General features: G+C 41.6%; 1 protein-coding gene across 8 annotated transcripts in view; it reads left to right on the top strand.

Annotated features, from left to right (window-relative positions):
• The window catches only part of FAM13A (family with sequence similarity 13 member A), a 129,979-nt gene that overhangs the window by 52,212 nt on the left and 59,058 nt on the right, over nucleotides 1-18,709 (top strand). Inside the window, exon 1 of one of the 8 annotated variants that reach the window (XM_085299939.1) lies at nucleotides 13,070-13,143. The exons of the other annotated variants lie outside the window; for them this stretch is intronic. Coding sequence (XP_085156065.1) covers nucleotides 13,115-13,143 — 29 coding nt within the window. The 5' untranslated portion in view covers nucleotides 13,070-13,114. Of the gene's footprint in view, nucleotides 1-13,069; nucleotides 13,144-18,709 lie in introns of those variants that run through there. 8 annotated transcript variants of the gene reach the window in all.

The following is an 18,709-nucleotide window of genomic DNA, read 5'->3' as shown; positions in this document are numbered from 1 at the left end:
TTTTTTTTTTTTTTTTTTTTTTTTAGTATTGAAAGGTACATATTATGCCTCTTTAGCAGTTATGATATTCCTTATTGCATGAATCTTTTGAAGGTGCTGCTGTTATTTCAAATATGTGAAATATCAGTTGCGGTCAAAACATATTACAGAGCATAAAATCTRTATTACCTGTTGTCTCTACTTTACTCCTTCTGTTGATGACTGTTGCTTTTAAGACAGTCATATTGTAAAGTTGATATGTTTTTTTCTGACCAAAATAGATGGAGTAATTGTATATACCCATAATCTCTGCYGGTACATAATGTGTGTGTTCTCTCGAGAATTACCTCATTATTATAGCTGTGTGCCAAGGGCAAACTGCTTAGTATGCAGTTGCAGGAAAACATACCTGTAACTCATTCTTTGAGCAAATCCCAAAACATTTGGGGAGGGAGGAAAGAGAAAAGGAAGGAAGAGGGGTGGGGAAGGAGTTTGGTCCTCTTGAAGAAGGACGAAAGATTGTATTCAGTAAGCGGATTATTACATATTTCTTTGAGACTTCTCTCATTTTTGCAAGAGCTCCTATGCAGAGCTTTAGCGCAGGGCAGCCAAACTTCTGGACTGTGGGAACCACATACCATATCTTTACCTGGCTGAGGGCAGCAGGACCCACACTGCACACCTCAAGAGTTYTGGGAGGCAAGAACTTGGGACTAGTGTGTAGGTAGGAAAGGATGGGGCTCCCYGGGGACCTTACCAGACAGGTTCTCAGTGAGATGGGGCTAGGGTAAGCTTGCAGCTGTGTGAAGCTGGGCACCCCAGTTTGGATCCCTCTGCTCAAAGCTCTGGTTCAGCAGGCACTTGCATAAATTGTAACTGGGATTTGGAGTTTGCCTAGAGRTGCTTTAAATCAGAGGTTCACATGAGAGACAGGGTGTACTAAGCTCCTACAAGGCTACAAATTAGCTCTTAGGAGCAATGTTCACTGCCTTTCATGCTAAACTTTACATAATTTGAATGTCAGAAGCAAAGGAAAGGGGAAGCCTTCAGGTGGGAAGGAAAATGCTTCTTGGAGCCAGAATGTGAGGCAGGGGACTGTTGATGGCAGGGAGAAATTCCTTCTCTGGTGCTGTGGGCACCCCTCCGAGGTGCCCGATGCTTGCTGCTTGCAGACTTCTGTTGTCACCATCCTGACTCTTTTGCCCTTGGAAAGGGCACTGAAATAGGCTTTGCTGAATATTACTGCTCTAACATTTGCTGGAGCTTCATCTCTTTGCAGTCCTGGTAGTGTTTTAAAGAAAGATGCTTCTGTGGGAGGACATGCTGTTGTTTGCCCTGTTTTTAGGCTCTGTGCGTGTTCCCTAGGTGAAACTAATGATGTAAGGAGTGTTACCAGGCACCTTCCTTGTGCGTAACGATCAACTGCTGGGGAATGAGGGTGTGCACAGTAGCTAGTGCTCAGCAGCCAAACTTTTTGAAAAACGTTGTGCAGCTCCTGAGAGCTGAAGCTTTAGAGCAACCATGGCAATTGTTCCCTGAGTAAGCAGACTTCTCCAGTGCTTTCTATCCATCTCTTTGTGTGCCAAAGAGCATAAATTCCTGTTGTGGCCGCAGCTGCAGCTGAAATGAGATTTGCCAGTAAAGCTACCTTGTGGTGGCGTCCTAGCATGTGCATGTTTTCAAAGAGAAGGTTTGTTTATATCGACCTTTTGTTCACAAAGATCCTTATATCTGGCCTACCTCCTGCTAGTGCAGGGAACACATGCTGTAATGGCCTCCCTAAAAGAAGGGGTGGGTTTGTGTACCCTGCTGCACCCTGTTAAGGACAGTGTTTGCATGTTCTAGCTGTTGATTGCTGAGGTATGAAAACACATATATTTGTACACTGAGAAGTTTATGCTTACTATAAACACTCTCCCTATTTGTTGGCATTCCTTTTAACAGCTGTGGTTTAAAACCAAAACAAGCCAAAACTTACCATTATTGTCTGGCATGTGATAAGAACTTGGATGCCTGTTGTTGCCAGAACAAATCAAGCTGGAGGTGGGAGAAGAAGGGATTTGCTTAGTCGACAATTTTTGTTTAGGTTTGGAGAGTATTTGTTTTTGAAGTCTCTCATGGCAGTACATTCAGTCCCTATCCAAAGTAATAATTTGCCTTATCACTTAGGAGCCTTGCTGCCAGGTTTATGGACGGGATTACAGCCAAACAGCAATCCCTGCCCTCTGACAGCCCTGAATTCTTAGAGCAAACTGCTCAGTGAAGGGACAAAGGTCTCGGGCACGGTGGATCAGAAMGTGATGAAGAAGGTTCCCTTCTGCATTGTTCAGTAGCAGGTCCTGGTGGGCACTGCTCTGAGTACTCAGAGAGGACTCTCTTATGTAACATATTTTTGCTGTTTGTCTCATTCTTTTTCTCTTCAGATTTTGTTGAGTTAGTTTTTCCAAGCTGACTCATTTAACTTTGAGAGTACATTTGTCTCCACCCTCCTGTGCAATCAATTCCCTTCTTTCTTGCATTGTGAGATGCTGGCACTAGGAACTACATTACATAATGAGTTGTTAAGAAAAGCCTTCAGTTTTCTAAAAACTCTCTCATGAGCCATAGAGACATGTAATTTATATTTCTCTCTGAGGTAGGTGACTTTGAAAGGTAAGTCAAGGTGTGGTCTCAGCTCTTTCTCAGTACTTCTTGGCTGTCCACAATCARAATATATTGACAGTCACAATAACATGTAATTAGGTAGATTTTTTTTCCATGCGAGTCACCTGGGCAGATTTCAGTTTACTTTTTCTAGCATTTTCCCTCTCTCATCTGCCCCATACAGGTAACTGCTTTAGACTGGGCTTTGTCCATTAGACTGTTCTAACTTTCATATTTGCCTCCTCTAGTTTTTTTGCCTCCCTATGCAAAATTTACCTGATGATGAGTTACTGCATCTGAGCTGGAGAACATTTTGAATATGGTGCCTAGACCTGTGCCACAAAAATGGAGATTCATCTTGGAAGCAACAAAAATCATAAACAAAACAAAGACCTGACCACAGTTTCATGTAGAAAGCAGCATTTTAATGGCAGAATATCTATAGGGAAGCAAAAGTTCTTTCATAAGCAGAGTAGATTTGCTTTTCCTGTTTCCTGGGACAGTATTGATTAGCCTTAAAAATCGAAAAGGGACTACAGTAAACTCATAGCAATTGAGTAATAAACCTGAATCCCRGCAGAAAAAAACTGACTCCCTTTTTCTGTCTCAGGCATTGCCCTTTCAACTAGAAAGATCATTTATTTTGTCAYCTTGTTTGTTTTTCCTTATCTGCTTTTGCTATAAGGAGAAAGTCCCTTCATCTCACGAGGCTGGTGGCACCCAGGTGCCACCTGAGTCAGATAATATTTYTCTGTAGGAAAGAAGATGCAAACATCTGACAGTTTTGAGGATCTTTTCAAACAGAAGGATTCGTGACCTTTTATGGGAAAAGACACTGTGCATGATAAGAAATTGGCATCTCTGTTTCACAGGGAAGAGGTGGAATGAGCAGTTCTCTGCACTGTGGCTTTACTTATTTTTATTGCAGTAGATGAGCAGTTCCCTTTCCTACAGCTTCTCGGCCTGTCTCCCAATGTGCCTGTTGCATTGCTTAGCTAAGGAGGATCAGCATAGATGATCTTGTTTCCGGTAGCTTTGCAGAGCAAGCAGTTTTCTGTCACCTGAAGCTCTGAGGCATTCCTTCCTGTGCTACTTACYAAAAGGGACCTCGGCCTACTTCCTGTAGGCAGTCTGCAGGAAAATCAGCGTACAGAGGTTACCAAGTTCTCAGCCAGACTCGTTTGCTGATGTGATTTCCTGGTTCAGCTGTAGAAATGAGATATTTGGATGTTGTGTTCAGCACATTGTGGTGTCTGTTGATGGAGTTCTGCTGTGACTTCCCATGACACACATTTTTAATGAGAATGGTCAGCTGTCTAATAAGAGACTGAGGTTGCAGGGTAAAGTTGTCATTCTGTGCTCTTTTCCCTTTGCTTGCATCTGTTTYTCCCTGAACAGTTTCAGTGTTGTAAAATCCTCCTCTGTCATGGTCAGTGGCAAAAAGAGATTTCCTCTTATTTTATCTGTTGTAGGGAATTTGGTTCCTAAATGACTGCTTATCTACAAATTACACTTTCTCACACTGGCTTGTGCCTTCCTACCAGCCTGAAAGGCTTGCATGGTTGCAGTTAGAAAATGAGAAGATAGTCCTTGCTCTGAAGCAAAGTTCTCCATTCAATTCTGTCCGTGATGGAAGCAGTGTATTTCTAGTACAGATGAGTGAAAAGAAAGACCACTGGGCCATTGCAAAGAAATTACTAAAGGCTGCTTGGATGTTAATGACTTCCAGTCATAAGAGTTTGACAGGATTCCTTTCTGGAGACAGCAGATTCCATCACCAATTCATCAAGCCCTGTCACAATCTCCAAGCTGTCTGAATTCAGAAATTTGGGGTCATGTGGAAAAGGATTAACATCTAATAAAGGTAACATTTTTATCTTCTTGAATTGTAGTTAGAATCACCATGAAATAAATACTCTGTTGGAAGCACTGCTAATGTGCACTGCATTTTATAAAATATTTATAAATGTTTCCTTTTCAAAAAGCCTTCAAAACTCCAGAATGTGACAAATTGCAAAAACTCCAATGACCACCATCCTGAGTGTATTACTATTACAGAGTGTCTTAGAGAATAGAGAAAGCTTCCTCTAAGCTCTCATTAGTTTTTGCTGGCTTTATTCACCCCAAGTAGGAAAGCTTAGATTCTTCTAGGACTACAGAGGAGGATTGGGAAACTGTAAGGTTATGGTCCTTTTCTTGTCGTTCTGGATGTTTCTGATAACTACATATTAATTTGTCTTCAATAACTCTCTGTGGCGCTCCTAACAAATTGTCAGACTGACCTCTGGCAGAATAGGAATGTGTTTGCACAGCCTGGATAGATACATGGTGGTAAGGCTCACATTCAGTGAGTGAGCTGCATTGCTTATAACACTGTCTGAGCCCAGCATCATTGTATTTGGCTGCCCATAAACAACAATTAATAATTCTTAGTGTTAACACAGCTAGGTACAGGAAATAGCCCCTAGTGCTGGACTGAGATGGTGTGCTCCAGGCAATTGCTGTCAGGTTTTAATAGATCTGGTGAGAGTTGTCTTTTAGCCAGGACCTCCCTTGCTTCCATGGGGGTGAGCAGAGAGATCAAGTTATTCTCACCCAGCTCACTCTTCTCTTAATACCTCCCAAGTGGAGTCAGCCTCTGCAGCCAAGACTGAGCCTGGTCATCTTTTCCCTACCACCTGTCTCATGAGCCAGAAGAGCTGTTGAATCACTTCTGCTAAGGGAGGATTCCTTTCTGTTACGTCATTTTCTGAAGAAGAAGGAGCTATTTCTAGAAGATTATTCTGGAGGGTGATCCTGCCAGACACCCTCGCCAACAAGGAAGGAAGTTTACCTCTCGGTGAAGCCATGTTCACTGAACGTGAATCTTGTGGCCTTTTCCATCTGCCACTCCTGCCTTTTGCTCAGCCTCAGCAGTCTGAAAAACCATGCAAGTCTTCAGACCCATAACCTCTTTGCCTTCTCTCTAACATTATCCTGACTGTTTCTTGCCTTTTAATCTTGTGCTAGTCACCTGGCAAGAGACCAGCAGCCCCTTTGAGAAGTGAAGGGGACCCATTCTGATCAGATGCAATTACAGGGTATTCAGACCCTAATGAGAAGACACACCTCTGTGTCCCATCATGAACCAGCCATTCAGCTTCTGRTGATGATTATTTTTGTAAGGATAAGCTGTAAGCATTTCACTTGAAGGTACTTGAGAAAACCTGCAACATAATGGGCACAGAGGTGTGGAGTTCAAAGGGCAGTAGTGTTGTTAAGGGTTTGAAGGATGTKTTTTACGAGTGGGAACATTAAAAATTGACATATTTGGTAGGGAAAATAAATAATTCTGGGAATAACAAGGGGTCATTTTAAAATTTCAGAATCTTCTCCTAGAYAAATGAATACTTTTTTTGAGAGCTTTTTATTACAAACCTTATTGGTCTGAAACAACTGAATTGTTACAGTGTTTTTTGTGCACACTTTTATTGAAATAATAAGTTTAGAGGAATGAAAGAAATTTGTTAAGTATTAATTTTTTAGGAATTCCATGAGATTAGCAGAGCTTTGGGAAACCCTGCTTTGAAAATAACTTGTACAAGATCAAGCTTCTGCTTGTTTACTTGCTGTCCTCTGTTCTGGCACTTAAACTAACTGGTGCAAATGAGAACCTAGTGACCTGACATACAGCATGCTTTACACTGTTCCCACAGCAGATTAGCTGGCAAAACCATTCATCACTTGATGCTTTCCCAGAAAACCCTTTAGGAACCTACTCCCAATCCCCCTCCTTCTCCAGGAGGGCAGCCAAGAAACGATTTCTATGCCATCCTGTGGGGTAAGAGTCCTTTAGAACAAGTTGAAGCGGCTGATGGCAGGTGTGGCAGTGMTTGCAAAGGACACTGCTTCTAAATGAAGAGCAGCCACAGCACCTAATCCAGGGCTCCTGCGAGCTTGGGGTGGCCTGCTCCAGGGAAATGTACCTACATGCTTATCTGTTGGCTGGGATCAGAAACGCTGAGAACCTGAGTGTTTACTTCTCTCCTGTCCCAGCAAGTTTAAGGAATAATTCTGCAAGATGTTTCCTCCTTAATAGATCTTAAGTAGCTGTGTTTAAAGGTAACATAGCCCTCCAAGTTTCAATAGGGAACAGAGGAGCTATAGTGCAAAAAAGAGTCATTGTTCCACATGAGTATGCCAGCAAAAGTTATATGCCAGTGCAGAAAATAAAAGGGGTAAAATGTAGTCAACTTAGAYGAAGAATGACCTGATTCTCATTTGGACAAGAGAAATATTAGTTAGAAAATGTGTAAGATAGTTCTGCAAATTATATCTGGGCAGTTTGTCTAAGGTTTAACATTGCTCTAGAAAGGCAACCATAAAAAAAAATCATCCACTGCAGTGAACTAGAACAACTAGAACACCTCTGCATTGCTAAAAACACAGCAGTCATAGCATGGATACAGAGGTATCATCCTTGAATGAGTGGTCTTTTCTTCATCAAAGTTAAAAGCACCTTCTCATTCCAAGTTTCCCAACAAGGACTTTCTGTGGTAGTATGTGTTTGAGCTTGTGACAACTTTTTATGACTRTGACTGTTTTTTCCTGTTCATTTGCTTACTGTGACAAGTCTAGCACATAACTCACTGATGTGTATGTTCTGTTCTTATTACATTAATATCTTTAATAGATTTTTTTTTTTTTAAGTTTTGTTTTTCTGAGCAAACTCCTGAGATGTGAGTTATTTGAACTGTTCAGGAGAACATCCCTAGTTCTGTACCTATGGATAGAACTATCTCACTTCTTCAGTAACTATGCCTATGGAGTCGTATATTATACAGAGAACTTCAACCAGCAGGATGAAAACTAAGGTGATTTCTTTTACTACTATAGGAGACAAAATTGTCTGCTAWACTCCCATTGTTTCCTTATGTTATAAATCATGGTTCAGTAACTCCCTGCAATCTATTGCTGATTTTGAACTCACTTTCCTTGATCCTAGCTTAACTGATTGAAGAGCCCAGAGGACGATCCAGAGAAGCCACAATACCAAATGAATATATATTAAAATTTGCAAGAAGGTACTATCAATCATGTGTCCCCTTTGAGGAGAATTAATTTGATATGATTAAATTGATATATTTTTAAGGTCAAAAGAAACTATAATTGAATTATTCCCTGCATATGATGGGATCACAATTAATTCCAGAATTAAATGCTACTTAATTTAGCAGCAGTGATTGCAATTTAGCATATAAAATTCTGCAGGCATAGCTGCATATTCTCAGTGTCAGATTGGATTTATCTATGGCTGTATTGAAACATGTAATGCTTGCACACAGCATGTAAAAAGAACTAGATTTTGTATTTCTTTTTCCATTTCTTTCTCCCTCCTACCTCTTTGGATCATCTACTTACTTGGCTAGTATTATTTTATGCTTCTTTTCACATCATTGATAAAATTATTAAGCAAGTGCCAACCTTGGAAAGTCTCAGGATACTCAGCCACTTTCCGAGGATTATTAAATTACTTTACTTAATTATGGTTTTGATGCATCAGTTGCTCTTTCTACCCATTGTATTCTTTTGAACTGGGCCTATGTAATCTTCTCTCTACATTATATGGACATTAAGGACTACGGTTTCCAAATACAGTTTTTATTTACATGTGCTTCACTTATTTGCGCACAGATCATCTGTCCTGCAGGAAGATTTTTCAATTTGTAATTGTGGCTGTTTACATGTATMAATACTCTTAAGAGAAAAATGCATGTATTGAACATAAATATGTTGTACGTAAGTAATGGTATTTTTTAATGTGTATTAATGGTATTTTGAAAAGTACTTTAAGCTTTAATTTTCAGTATGATTAAGATGTGCTTATATCTTTACATTTTGTGTTTCTACAAGGGGAGATTATTACATAATTTGGTAAATGCTGGAGGAATGGATTGAGGGCATTGAACAGAACTCGAGCATTTTAGATAAATTAAGATTTTATCACATCAGGCGAGAACTTTTTTCTTAAAAAAAAAAAGTGCTTGGCAGTGCAGGGGGGCAAGGGATAGCTACTATTGCTTTTCAAGACACAGCCACATCCTCACAAAATCCATTATCTAGATCAATTATAAACTCTACCCCCTGTTGCCCTGCTGTTCACCGATCTTCTTCTCTTACTGCTTTATACTCTGAGAAAAATACTTACTGTGCAGCTTAGTGTGAAAAGGAATGAGGAGAAAGCAATTCTGTAATGATGTTGACAGGACACTTCCTTTCCAATTCTTTAAACACTTGTGGTGSAGGGGAGAAGTGGTGTGATTTCTCATACTTGGCTCTGGCCAGGGCCTTTTTTAACTCTGTTGAATTTCAGTAATAAATCTGCAGATCAAAAACTTTGGACCTAGGTGCTGAGGTATAGTTGTAAGTGTAAATATTTTGGAAGAGAGTTAATAATTTTACTATTATTTGTTGTTTATTTTCCTGTAATATTCTCAATACCTTAGGAAGTGTGCAGTTACCAGAGGATGCTGTGCCTGTCCTGAAGGAGTTTTCTTTCTCCCCATTGTACTTATAACTTTTTATGGCACCTGCATGTCTTCTGTAGTTGCATGAGGACTGTGCATAGCACAAATATGGTTTGTTCATTTCACTCWAAGCATTTTTTGGTATATGGTTTGGATGAACCCAAGTTTAAAGTTCTCCAAAAGAATGGAGGGAGAAGGATATGCAAGTGTATCCTTTAGAWGTGTGTTTGGTGGTACCATAAATAGCCACTGCAGTGTATTGTTGCAGCCAACAAATAAGTTTGGCTGTTCTGAGCAATAGGAATGTGAGAGCTGTGTAAAACTTGCATAAGAGGTTTTGTTTTCACTAAACGTGGGAAAATAGATTTAACAAGTACAGCCAAATCCAAAACAAARTATTGTAATAATCCCAGGTTTTATATGTGGTAATCCATCTTGAATCATGCAAGTTAAAGAAGGATGCAAGAGGGTAGGGGGAAGGGTAGGAATTTCTGCCTCTCCCAAGTAGTAAAGAGGCTTTAAAGTAAACATCAGAGAGAAGAAAGGAAAATTGTTTAGAGATGAGACTTCAGTTTTCCAGCAACTTTTGTCTGCCTAGATGGTGATTGCTTATGGTCTGTATCCATAAACAGCGGAGATGAGGAATTAAGAAGTTTTGTGTTGATTTAGCAGGGTGAGAGGATCAAAAGGCTCATTCAGATGATGCATCTGAAGTAAGGTGACATGCACTGTGGGGTGGTTTCCTGCTGTTTTGAGTAGCAGGTAGTACTGCTTTTACAAATGGTTAGCCTCTATGACCTGAAGTACAAATTCTGATTTCACTCTCTTTGACATTTCCCTGTGTTAAAATCTTTTATTGCCATATCTGCAGCTACTCCGGAAATAATTAAAACCTTGGGAAACCAACGCTGTTAGCAAAAGGCCAGCAGCTGTGTTTTTTTCATCTTTGATCTCCTTGCTTTTAATGGGCATTACAGTTACATGCCAGTGGGTGTGCTGGGAAACATGAGTTAGGATACGTCTTCTCAGTTGTGATGTTTTTGGCACTGTTAAAGATGCAGATGAGGAAAGGGAGGAGAAAACTGACAGCCCATTGAGGGAAATCCAGAAGAACAGAACAGGAACAGGAGAAGGTGGGTCTGGAGGTGTTGATGACATACGGSGTACTGGGTGATTTTAATCARTTTGGCTGATCTTAGTACAGTGCCRGGAACTGACCTTCTTTACTAATGCTAATTCATAAATTAATCTTTCTGGTAATTTCAGCTTCTCTTCCTGTCAGTAAATTCCTTGTCACAATCTTAGTACTTTTAAGCTCATTTATGTGGGGTAGTCACATGGAAATTATGACAAAATACCGAGGGTATAAATTTAGAGCGCAGCAACTATTTGAGTTATTCCACTTCAGTTCATTCAACAAGCTGCTCTAGAAAACCCTGGCTCATTCCTAATGTCGACAAGTCCATAGTTAAATGTGGAAACTTTTTTTTTCTTAGTATCCTGGTGGTAATGCTCAGTTTATAGAAGTGTAATAAAGTATGAATAATTGTGTGTGTATAAAAGAAGACTGGCCAAGAAGAGGCAATTTTATTTAATGTTTAGTTGTGAAGCAGTACAATGTGTTTTTGTTATATACAGAAGACCAGTTTTGTATAGCAGAGTAAAATCTTTTTTTGTGTGTGGTTTTAGTTGTTCAGAAGCACATATAACACATTTAACTTAACAGGCAGTCACCAAGATTATCACTTAATTGACACAGATAGTAGCAGCCGAGGTCTATGGTAGCGGAGTGCTTTCTCAGCATTGCTGACTTTAATACAAAATGGCCCTGTGCACTAGTGCCTGGTGCGACTGTGGCACAGCAGAGCAGGCTTGTGTGCTGTAGCAATTGGCAGAAGCATTACTGATGCGCAATGCACTTCTTCCAGTGAGCCTGCTCACAGCAGCAAACAGGAGACAGGGCAGCACACTGAGGCAGAGCCATTCCTCCATTGACCTCTGTGTTTCTACTCCAGGCCGCTGATCTGGGACTGCATCTGACCTCTAGCCCACTCTTTTTGTGTTTAAAGCACAAATGCTCCTCTCTGCTGTTGAGAGGAGTCAAGACAAGTGTCTTTTAGGCATCCCCGTGAGATGTCTGATATCCTTCTAGCAAACTGTGAGCATCTCCTGCTTCTCTAGACAGCTGACTTGGTTAATGGCTGATTCACATGACCTACATCTGTATGGAAGTCTTAAATACACTCTCTGGCTGCAGCTTCCCAAAACCAGTGCCAGTCCACTCTGGAACTGAGGGAGGATTGTGCTTGTAGTTTTGATTTTRATTTTACAAGATTGGTCTGACTGCCTGTGCCAGGATTAGCCTTTAGGCTTTCACCTCCTAAAAGGTTGAAAGGCTCCATTGTCTTATGCCCTCCATCTGTTTGAKATTCTCCCCTTTTCTGTTGCAAAAGGTGTGATGCAGTGACATTGTTGGCATGCAAGACAGTGGCAGAAATGTTTCCATCTAATRATGGTGTAAGTTGAAGATGGTTCCTTAGCAATTCCAGCTGGAGGAGGTGCAGAGGTAAAATTTAGAGTATGCTTCTTCAGCAGCCATCGAATGTTTCAGTACAGGACCCCGATTTTGTACTTTTTTTTCGAAAACTACAGTGTCATGGAAAAAGTTGAAAGTGGCACAAGTGTTCTTTTGTTACATCTCTACCCGTCCCCAGATTTTCACCAAATAAAAGTGTTTAGTCAGCAGGCACAGATGTAGAGGCAATAGTTGTTGAGAGTGGCCCACTGGGAACATCAATAAAAATTAGTTCTGCTTCTGCAACACTGTCTCTTCATTTTGAATAGTAAAGGAAGAGTCCTTGTATGCTCCTCTTCACTGTGGGTTTGGACTGACTGGCTCACTACTGCATAAACCTTGTGGACTACAGTAGCATCTACTGAAATGCAAAGGGATGATGAGTAAGATCAAAGGTACTGTTGTGCCAGGCCCTAGAGACTGACCAGGTGAAGCTGTGTGTGTGCAGCTGYGTGGCACAGGGCAGCCTGCATACCAGGAGTACCCAGCAATGGTATCTACCATCGCAGAGCTCCAGGTGGGCTTCCTGGGCGCTGTATAACGCACCCACAGGCTTCCTGCCCCAGAGAACACCCAGCTCTGCTGGGGCTGTGGGTGGGTGCTGGGCACTGCCTATTGCCCATGCGTAGTCATTCGGTGCTTGGGGTAATGCTTCCGAAGCACAGAGAGCTTTTTGGTCATAGTTAGATCGATTTTTTTAAAAAAGCCAACTTTATGCAGTGTTTTTGTTAAAACTGTCCAGCGGCATGTGCTTGGATTAGATCTTGGTTTGTGGCCTTTCTTGCCATCCAGGATGAGCTCAACATTAGAAACCTCTTTTGATTAATACATGTACAATTTTGTTTTTCTTTACAGTAATTCTGTGTTGATAAAATCTATAATCTGGGTGTGGGCACAGCGGCTCAAGATGATGACTGCTAGTATGGTTTATATCGTTTGGAGAACTGACAAAATGCTGTTTTTGGTCYGGGTGAGCCATTTCTACAGGAATAACTTATTTGCGTAGATATGGTGTCCTAATTGTCGGCAAAAGATTTTGCCTGTGAACTGGGCCTAAATTCGTGTGTTGAGCAAAAATTTATCCGACAGCAATTTGCAGTAATTAACAGCCTTATTGCAGCGGGCTTGGTTCACTTTGTAGCCGTAGGGCAAGTCCCCTTGCGAGCAGGCTGGGAGGGAGAGGCCGTGCAGGAGGAAGCCCTGCAGGGTGAAAGCGCCTTTGGGCGCGGGGCGGTCGCTTCGGTGCGTGCGTTTGTCGGGTGCCGGGGCACCCGCACGTTGCCGGACGCTGTGCGCGCCTGGCGGCGGGCCGCGCCGCGGGGCCGAGCGCGGGCGCTCCGCAGCGGGGCCGCGCGGCGCTGGCGGCGCTGCAGGCGTTGCGCGGGGAGCTGCCGCGGGGCCCGGGAGCAGCATGGCCTGCGAGATCATGCCCCTGCAGAGGTACGTGTCCGCCGCTGCGGCGTGCGCCGGCTCGGCGTCCGGGAGCAGCCGGGGGCTCGTGGGGTTGCGCTTGGCGCTGCCTTCGGGGGAAGGCGCAGGGGCGCGGATGCTGCTCGCCAGGACCCGCGCGGTGCCTTTATTCCCGACGAGCTCGGTGCCCACTGCCGTGCTCGCTTGGCCGCCGCTGCCCTCGGGAGCGGACGTGGCGACGTGAAAGCTGCCGGGGAACTGGGCCTTGCTGGGAAGGGGCAGCAGCGCCCCGGGCAGGCTGCCCGGGCCCCAGCCACCCTGGGGAAGTGCAGCAAGTCGATTTATTAACGAGGCTTCGGGGGGTGTCTATGGTTTCTTTGTATGGATCGATGGGGAGGGTGTAGCGCTCTCTAATCACTGTAGCCCTTTCTTTGGGGGGAGCCGGCTGTGGGGCTAGAGCACTTGTAGGTGCTCCAGTACCATTGCCTGTCCGTGGGAGCTGGGTGTTGAGTGCTCAGTGCATCTTGCAAACCTTTCCCTCCCGGAGAGCAGGCAGGGGTTTCCCATCGCTTTACTGCAGCAGAGGGCTGTAATGCAGTAAAGGACGTGGACTAGCTGGACCAGCAGATCCTAGCTGGATATGTCCCTATGCATACCATAAAGATATTCGTCCATTTAAATAGCAAGCGTGGTCTTTATTTTTTGCAGTTGTCTGAAAAGCATGGATGAGAGGTTTAGTTTTCAGAAGAAAAGGGCTGTTTTGTTTCTGCAGTGCTGAGACACACCTCTTTCAGCACCAGCTATGAATATATACCTGTGTCRGTGTGTAATCATTTCAGAACATCATAGGGATAACTGCAATGAGGCTTTTCAAATGGCAGTGCACAGCCCACCTTGCGGGGAGAGAAGAGTATGCATTCCTTTTACTGTGTCATTAAATATTTTTACTGGTTGCTTTGTCAGTTCTCAAAATTACACATTCCCTTTCTTCTTAACCTTATTAAAACGGGATGAATATTGATCCTTATGTAATCTACAAAACAGTAAATAAGTAATTTAGCATGCTTTCACAGTACTGTGGTGGTGCTGTTTCACCAGAAGCTATGAAGTTGCTGTTCACTTGGATAAGATACAATAATAAATAAGTGTCCAAACTGTTATTGTCTCAACAAAACACGTTGTCCTCTGCAGATAGATGTGGAGGAAGTCTGTTTTGTAGTAATGCAGTCATGCTTCCATATTGATGACTGCAGAGAAACAGGAATACTGTTTGAATGCCTTAAAGAAGTAGTCATAGTGCATTGTACCTATTTGAAGGGCCAGTCTTGATTAAAAAAGAAAAGGGGGAGGGGGGGAAGAAAGAAAGAAAAAAGGACTTGTTGAGTTCCAGGGGTTCTGGCTTGTAGCTGCTGTCAGAACAAGTGGCTGTTATTATGCTCTTGACTAAATGTATTCACCCCAGGGGAAGATAGATTTCACAGGGTAGCATTAATTAGACTCTTTGTTTTTGTTATTGAAAGGATTAACTCTCTGTCAGTTAGAGATGCACTCATGACTTGAAGATTTTTCTGAAACTTCCATGAAAATTTGAATGGGTACACAATTATGTTAACTTTGCAGTTACAAAAAAAGTATTTTACAAAATTCTGCCTTCTTTTCCATCTCCTTGATGTATTTTTGGTATGGGTATGCTATAGTTTTAGCACCTAATTTCCTTTTGATCTAGGGCAGATAAGCATAAACTCCCAGATTTCTTTACAGCAGCAATCTCCAGAATGCACCTTTTTTTCTCTTTTCCTCCTTAGAACATTGTCTCCTCCCTTCTTAGGGTATGGTTTTGTGTTGAGAAGAGTCTTCTTATCTTTGTTTGTTTTTTGTTTTTTGCTTTAGAAGGCATGGTCCATGTTAACCTATCATACCTCTGTAATATCAAGAGTGGATAGCAATTGCTTACGGTACTGTGATGCTGTAATTCCGGTGGAGAGTATTCTTGTCAAGTTAGTCTGCCACAGCAAGGCATGGCCTGGCTTCCCCTAGAGATTTCCAGAAAACTAGCACTGCACAGTTCCCTGGCAGGATCTAAAGCAGACCAGCGGCAACCTCCAGGTGCTGCTTTTCAGGGCAGCTTTCTGAGCTGCGGATGCCTATCTTTCCCTATCAAGGAAGAGTATATGCTGCCAGCACTAAGCACGCTGAGTTCCACTCCAGTGCCACTAAACCCCATCCCATGAGTCTTGCACAGGCACCACACACTGCACTCCATTTGGGCCACAAGCTGGCTGCGCTGGGTCTGCTGCAGGAGCCCTTGTGTGCTGAAGCAATAGCAGTGTATGTCTGTGCAGTCATTGCATAAAACTTGGGAGAGGGAGAAATGTTCCTGTTTAAGTAACTGTGACATTTAAATAGTGTTTATTATGAGAATAGTGAAGCACGATATCTACCATGGAATCTGTAAGCTGTGAGTCTGTCTTCCTGATAATCATGCAATGTGCTTGAATAGAGCCATATGTACTATACAGTGTCATTTCATTCTATATATAGAGGTCTGTGGAATGGCACATGGTGGGATACTGTGGCCGTCGTGAGGGAGTGACAATAGGGACATCAGGGTTATATTTCATTGCAGGGCAAGAGGTGGAAGGTTGAATATGTTAAACCCTCTACTGCAATATGGTCTGTATTGCTCAAACACTGTAAAAAGCACAAATGGTTGCATTCCTGTTTTTCAAACAACCCATCCACCAATGATTCTCTTTTATTACTAATAGACTAATATGTTTTCTGAATAGCATCAGATCAGTTTAATAACCTAGATTCCTAGTTATAGTCTCATTAATACTGTTAACTTGTATTGTAGCTTGTTTATTCTAGCTTAATGCATTGCAGATCTAATGATACTGTGTGAAGCAGAAACCTGTGGCTGCCTTTGCAAATTCCATCTGTCAGTTTCTGTAGGAGATAAGAAGGCCAGGTACATACTCAGGCCTTGTTGGTGACCAGTGGCTGCTACTGCTTTGCACTTCGCTGAAACAAATCAACTGTGAGGAAAAAATGAAACTATCACAAATACTTTCAGAATGTGTATCTGACAGAAGTAGAGTGTGTGACTGATCTGTTTCTAATCTGTGCAGCAGCGTGTCTGCATGGACTGTCTTGTTTGCAGTCATCGTTGCGATTGTTTAATTTACCTTACTGGTTTATTTGTTTGGGATCCTTTATGATGACCAAATATTTTAGCTGAGAACATCATTTCTATTCCACTATGTTTTATTCTTTTTGGAACTGGGACTGTGCTCTCTTTAAGAGATTAGTGCACACTTGTGTGTAAAGTTATATTGTAAATAATTCCAATCCTTCGGACTTTGTTATCACTTTCTATCTAAAATACTTGAAGTGCTTTACAGATGTTAATGAAGTGTATTCTAGAATATACCCCTCTGAGAGGTGAGACAACTTGTATAGTGAGGTGTTTTTTTTTTTTTTTTTTTTTTGTTTTGTTTTGTTTTGTTTTGTTTCTCTGATGGAGAAACTAAGAGAAATTCTTATTTGTGGTCCTGGTCTTGCTAAAGTCATAATCATACCATACTACAAAATGCTGTACAAACTTTTGGTCTTCCAGGCTCAGATTTGATCGATAGATACTCTGTCTTCTAGCAGCTGTGACTTGATGCCTGTAAAAGCCTGTGGAAGCTTTCCGTGGGTGCCACTGGGTGGATGTCTCTGACTATAAGAGGAAACTGATGTGGATTTTTTCTGTGGTGTTTATCTCCATGGTGTCCACCTGATTAAGCAAAAAAATCTGAACATTGTACTGAGAAATTGGGCTCCTAGATATCTTTATTTGAAGCCTGCAAGCTTGTAACAAACAATCCTGAAACCAAAATCACTAGTTACCTAGTAACAGCTCGTCACCATTATAATGCAACAGGTATGTGTGTGTTATGCAACTTCACATTCTTAAATTCTGAGAAAAGGTGAGACTTTGGCTGGTACATTCCTTCCACTTCTTTCTGACCCATTTTCTGGTTTTATCCTAGAGAGAACTGCTGCCATACCCCAGGCAGAAGAGAAGACACTGYCCTGTCTTTCATTATAGGTCCTAACTAGTTTAAGAAGTAAAACAAGAGCAAACTGTTGAACACTGATGTAATTTTATAAAAGATAAACAATTTGTAATCCAGGAGGAAAGTGAGTAGAAAATGCTTATACAAAATTACACTGTCAGAGATTCCCACAGATTCAGATACTTTAATATAAATATAAAAACAGCTTGTTGCTTGCAGTGGCATTTATCAAGAAGAAGTTCTACTCATTTCATTCTGCCATGGTAGAAGCTGTACTTCCCTGATGTTGCTTCAAAATTGGGACATAAGCAAAATGTCTTTCTGCAGAACTTTTTCACCAGGAAAGTGTATTTTTTGATTAAGGTTACATGCCTAAATCTTCCTGCTGCCTCACACACAGACTGCATAGTTAGGCACATGGATAATGTAATGTAGTCCCAGTCTGTTTGGCTGTGCTGTATTCTAGCTTTTCCTAGAACTGAAAGGCTTCACTCTAGACTTAGGTGCTCATATCTTAACCTTTGCTGTGGAAACTAGAATAATAAATAATGCATGCTCCTCAGATGTGTGACAGAGCATTYCTTCGCACCCACTTCAACTTGTCTTTATAAAAGAGTAACATTGACATTTTGAGATGAAACAGGACATAGAAACTCATGCTTTTGGAAAGGCTAATAGGGAATTCTCCCTTAAACAGGTCACTTTCTACTGCCCTGAAGTCATATTGCCAGAGGCTGTGATATCACGGGCTTAAGGCACAACTTAGTTGAGAGACCTTCAGGAAAAACATTGATGAAGAAACTGGTATAGGGAAGACAAAAGGATTCTTTGGAGATTAGTATTTAAACCAATACTAATTCACCACTACCCATGTTATTGGAGGTTTTGCACAGTATGTGAGAGGRAAGTTCAGGATAAAGAAGCCTGATTGTCAGCCTAATGTTTTGACATGTGGCTGATTTGGTGAGTAGCTTGAGTAGCTACTTAAGCATGAGCTTAACTTGATTTTGGTGGTAAATATGATCAGGCATAAGTGTAACTATAGGGAAGATGAGATAAATATCAGAAATAGCACATATGTTCTTGAATATAAACGTTGTTCTTTAGGGTAAATTATAATGCTTGCACGGAAATAATTTCTCTCACAGAGAAGAGAATTGGCTGTTAAACACTTGTTTGCTCTGCAACAGTTACTATTTGGTGCATTCCTCCTCCCTCCCGCTCTGATTAAGAATATAGAACAAGGGTGGCATTGCTCAACAGTTGATTGCAAGTGCTGACTTTTACTGGTGATCATTGTAGTAATCACAGTGTTATCGTGTTAAATTTATGGTTGCTCTTGCATTAAGGACGTTATTTTCTTTCTTCTTTTGCATAACAGATCTCAGCAATGTTGCTTTACTTGGAGGAAGAACTGTATATTGTCTACTATTTCTTATTTGCAAAAATATTACCTTTTGCCCACTAAGCATAAAGTATGATTAAATAATTATATTGAGAAATTAAATATGCAATAATTCTTCATGGGCAGT

This window comes from Rhea americana, unplaced genomic scaffold (assembly GCF_003343005.1).
Source record: "Rhea americana isolate MKP2758 unplaced genomic scaffold, rheAme1 scaffold_157, whole genome shotgun sequence".
Lineage (NCBI taxonomy): Eukaryota > Metazoa > Chordata > Aves > Rheiformes > Rheidae > Rhea > Rhea americana.
The sequence above is the reverse complement of the archived record's forward strand: the minus strand, read 5'-3'. Positions and strand labels throughout refer to the sequence as shown.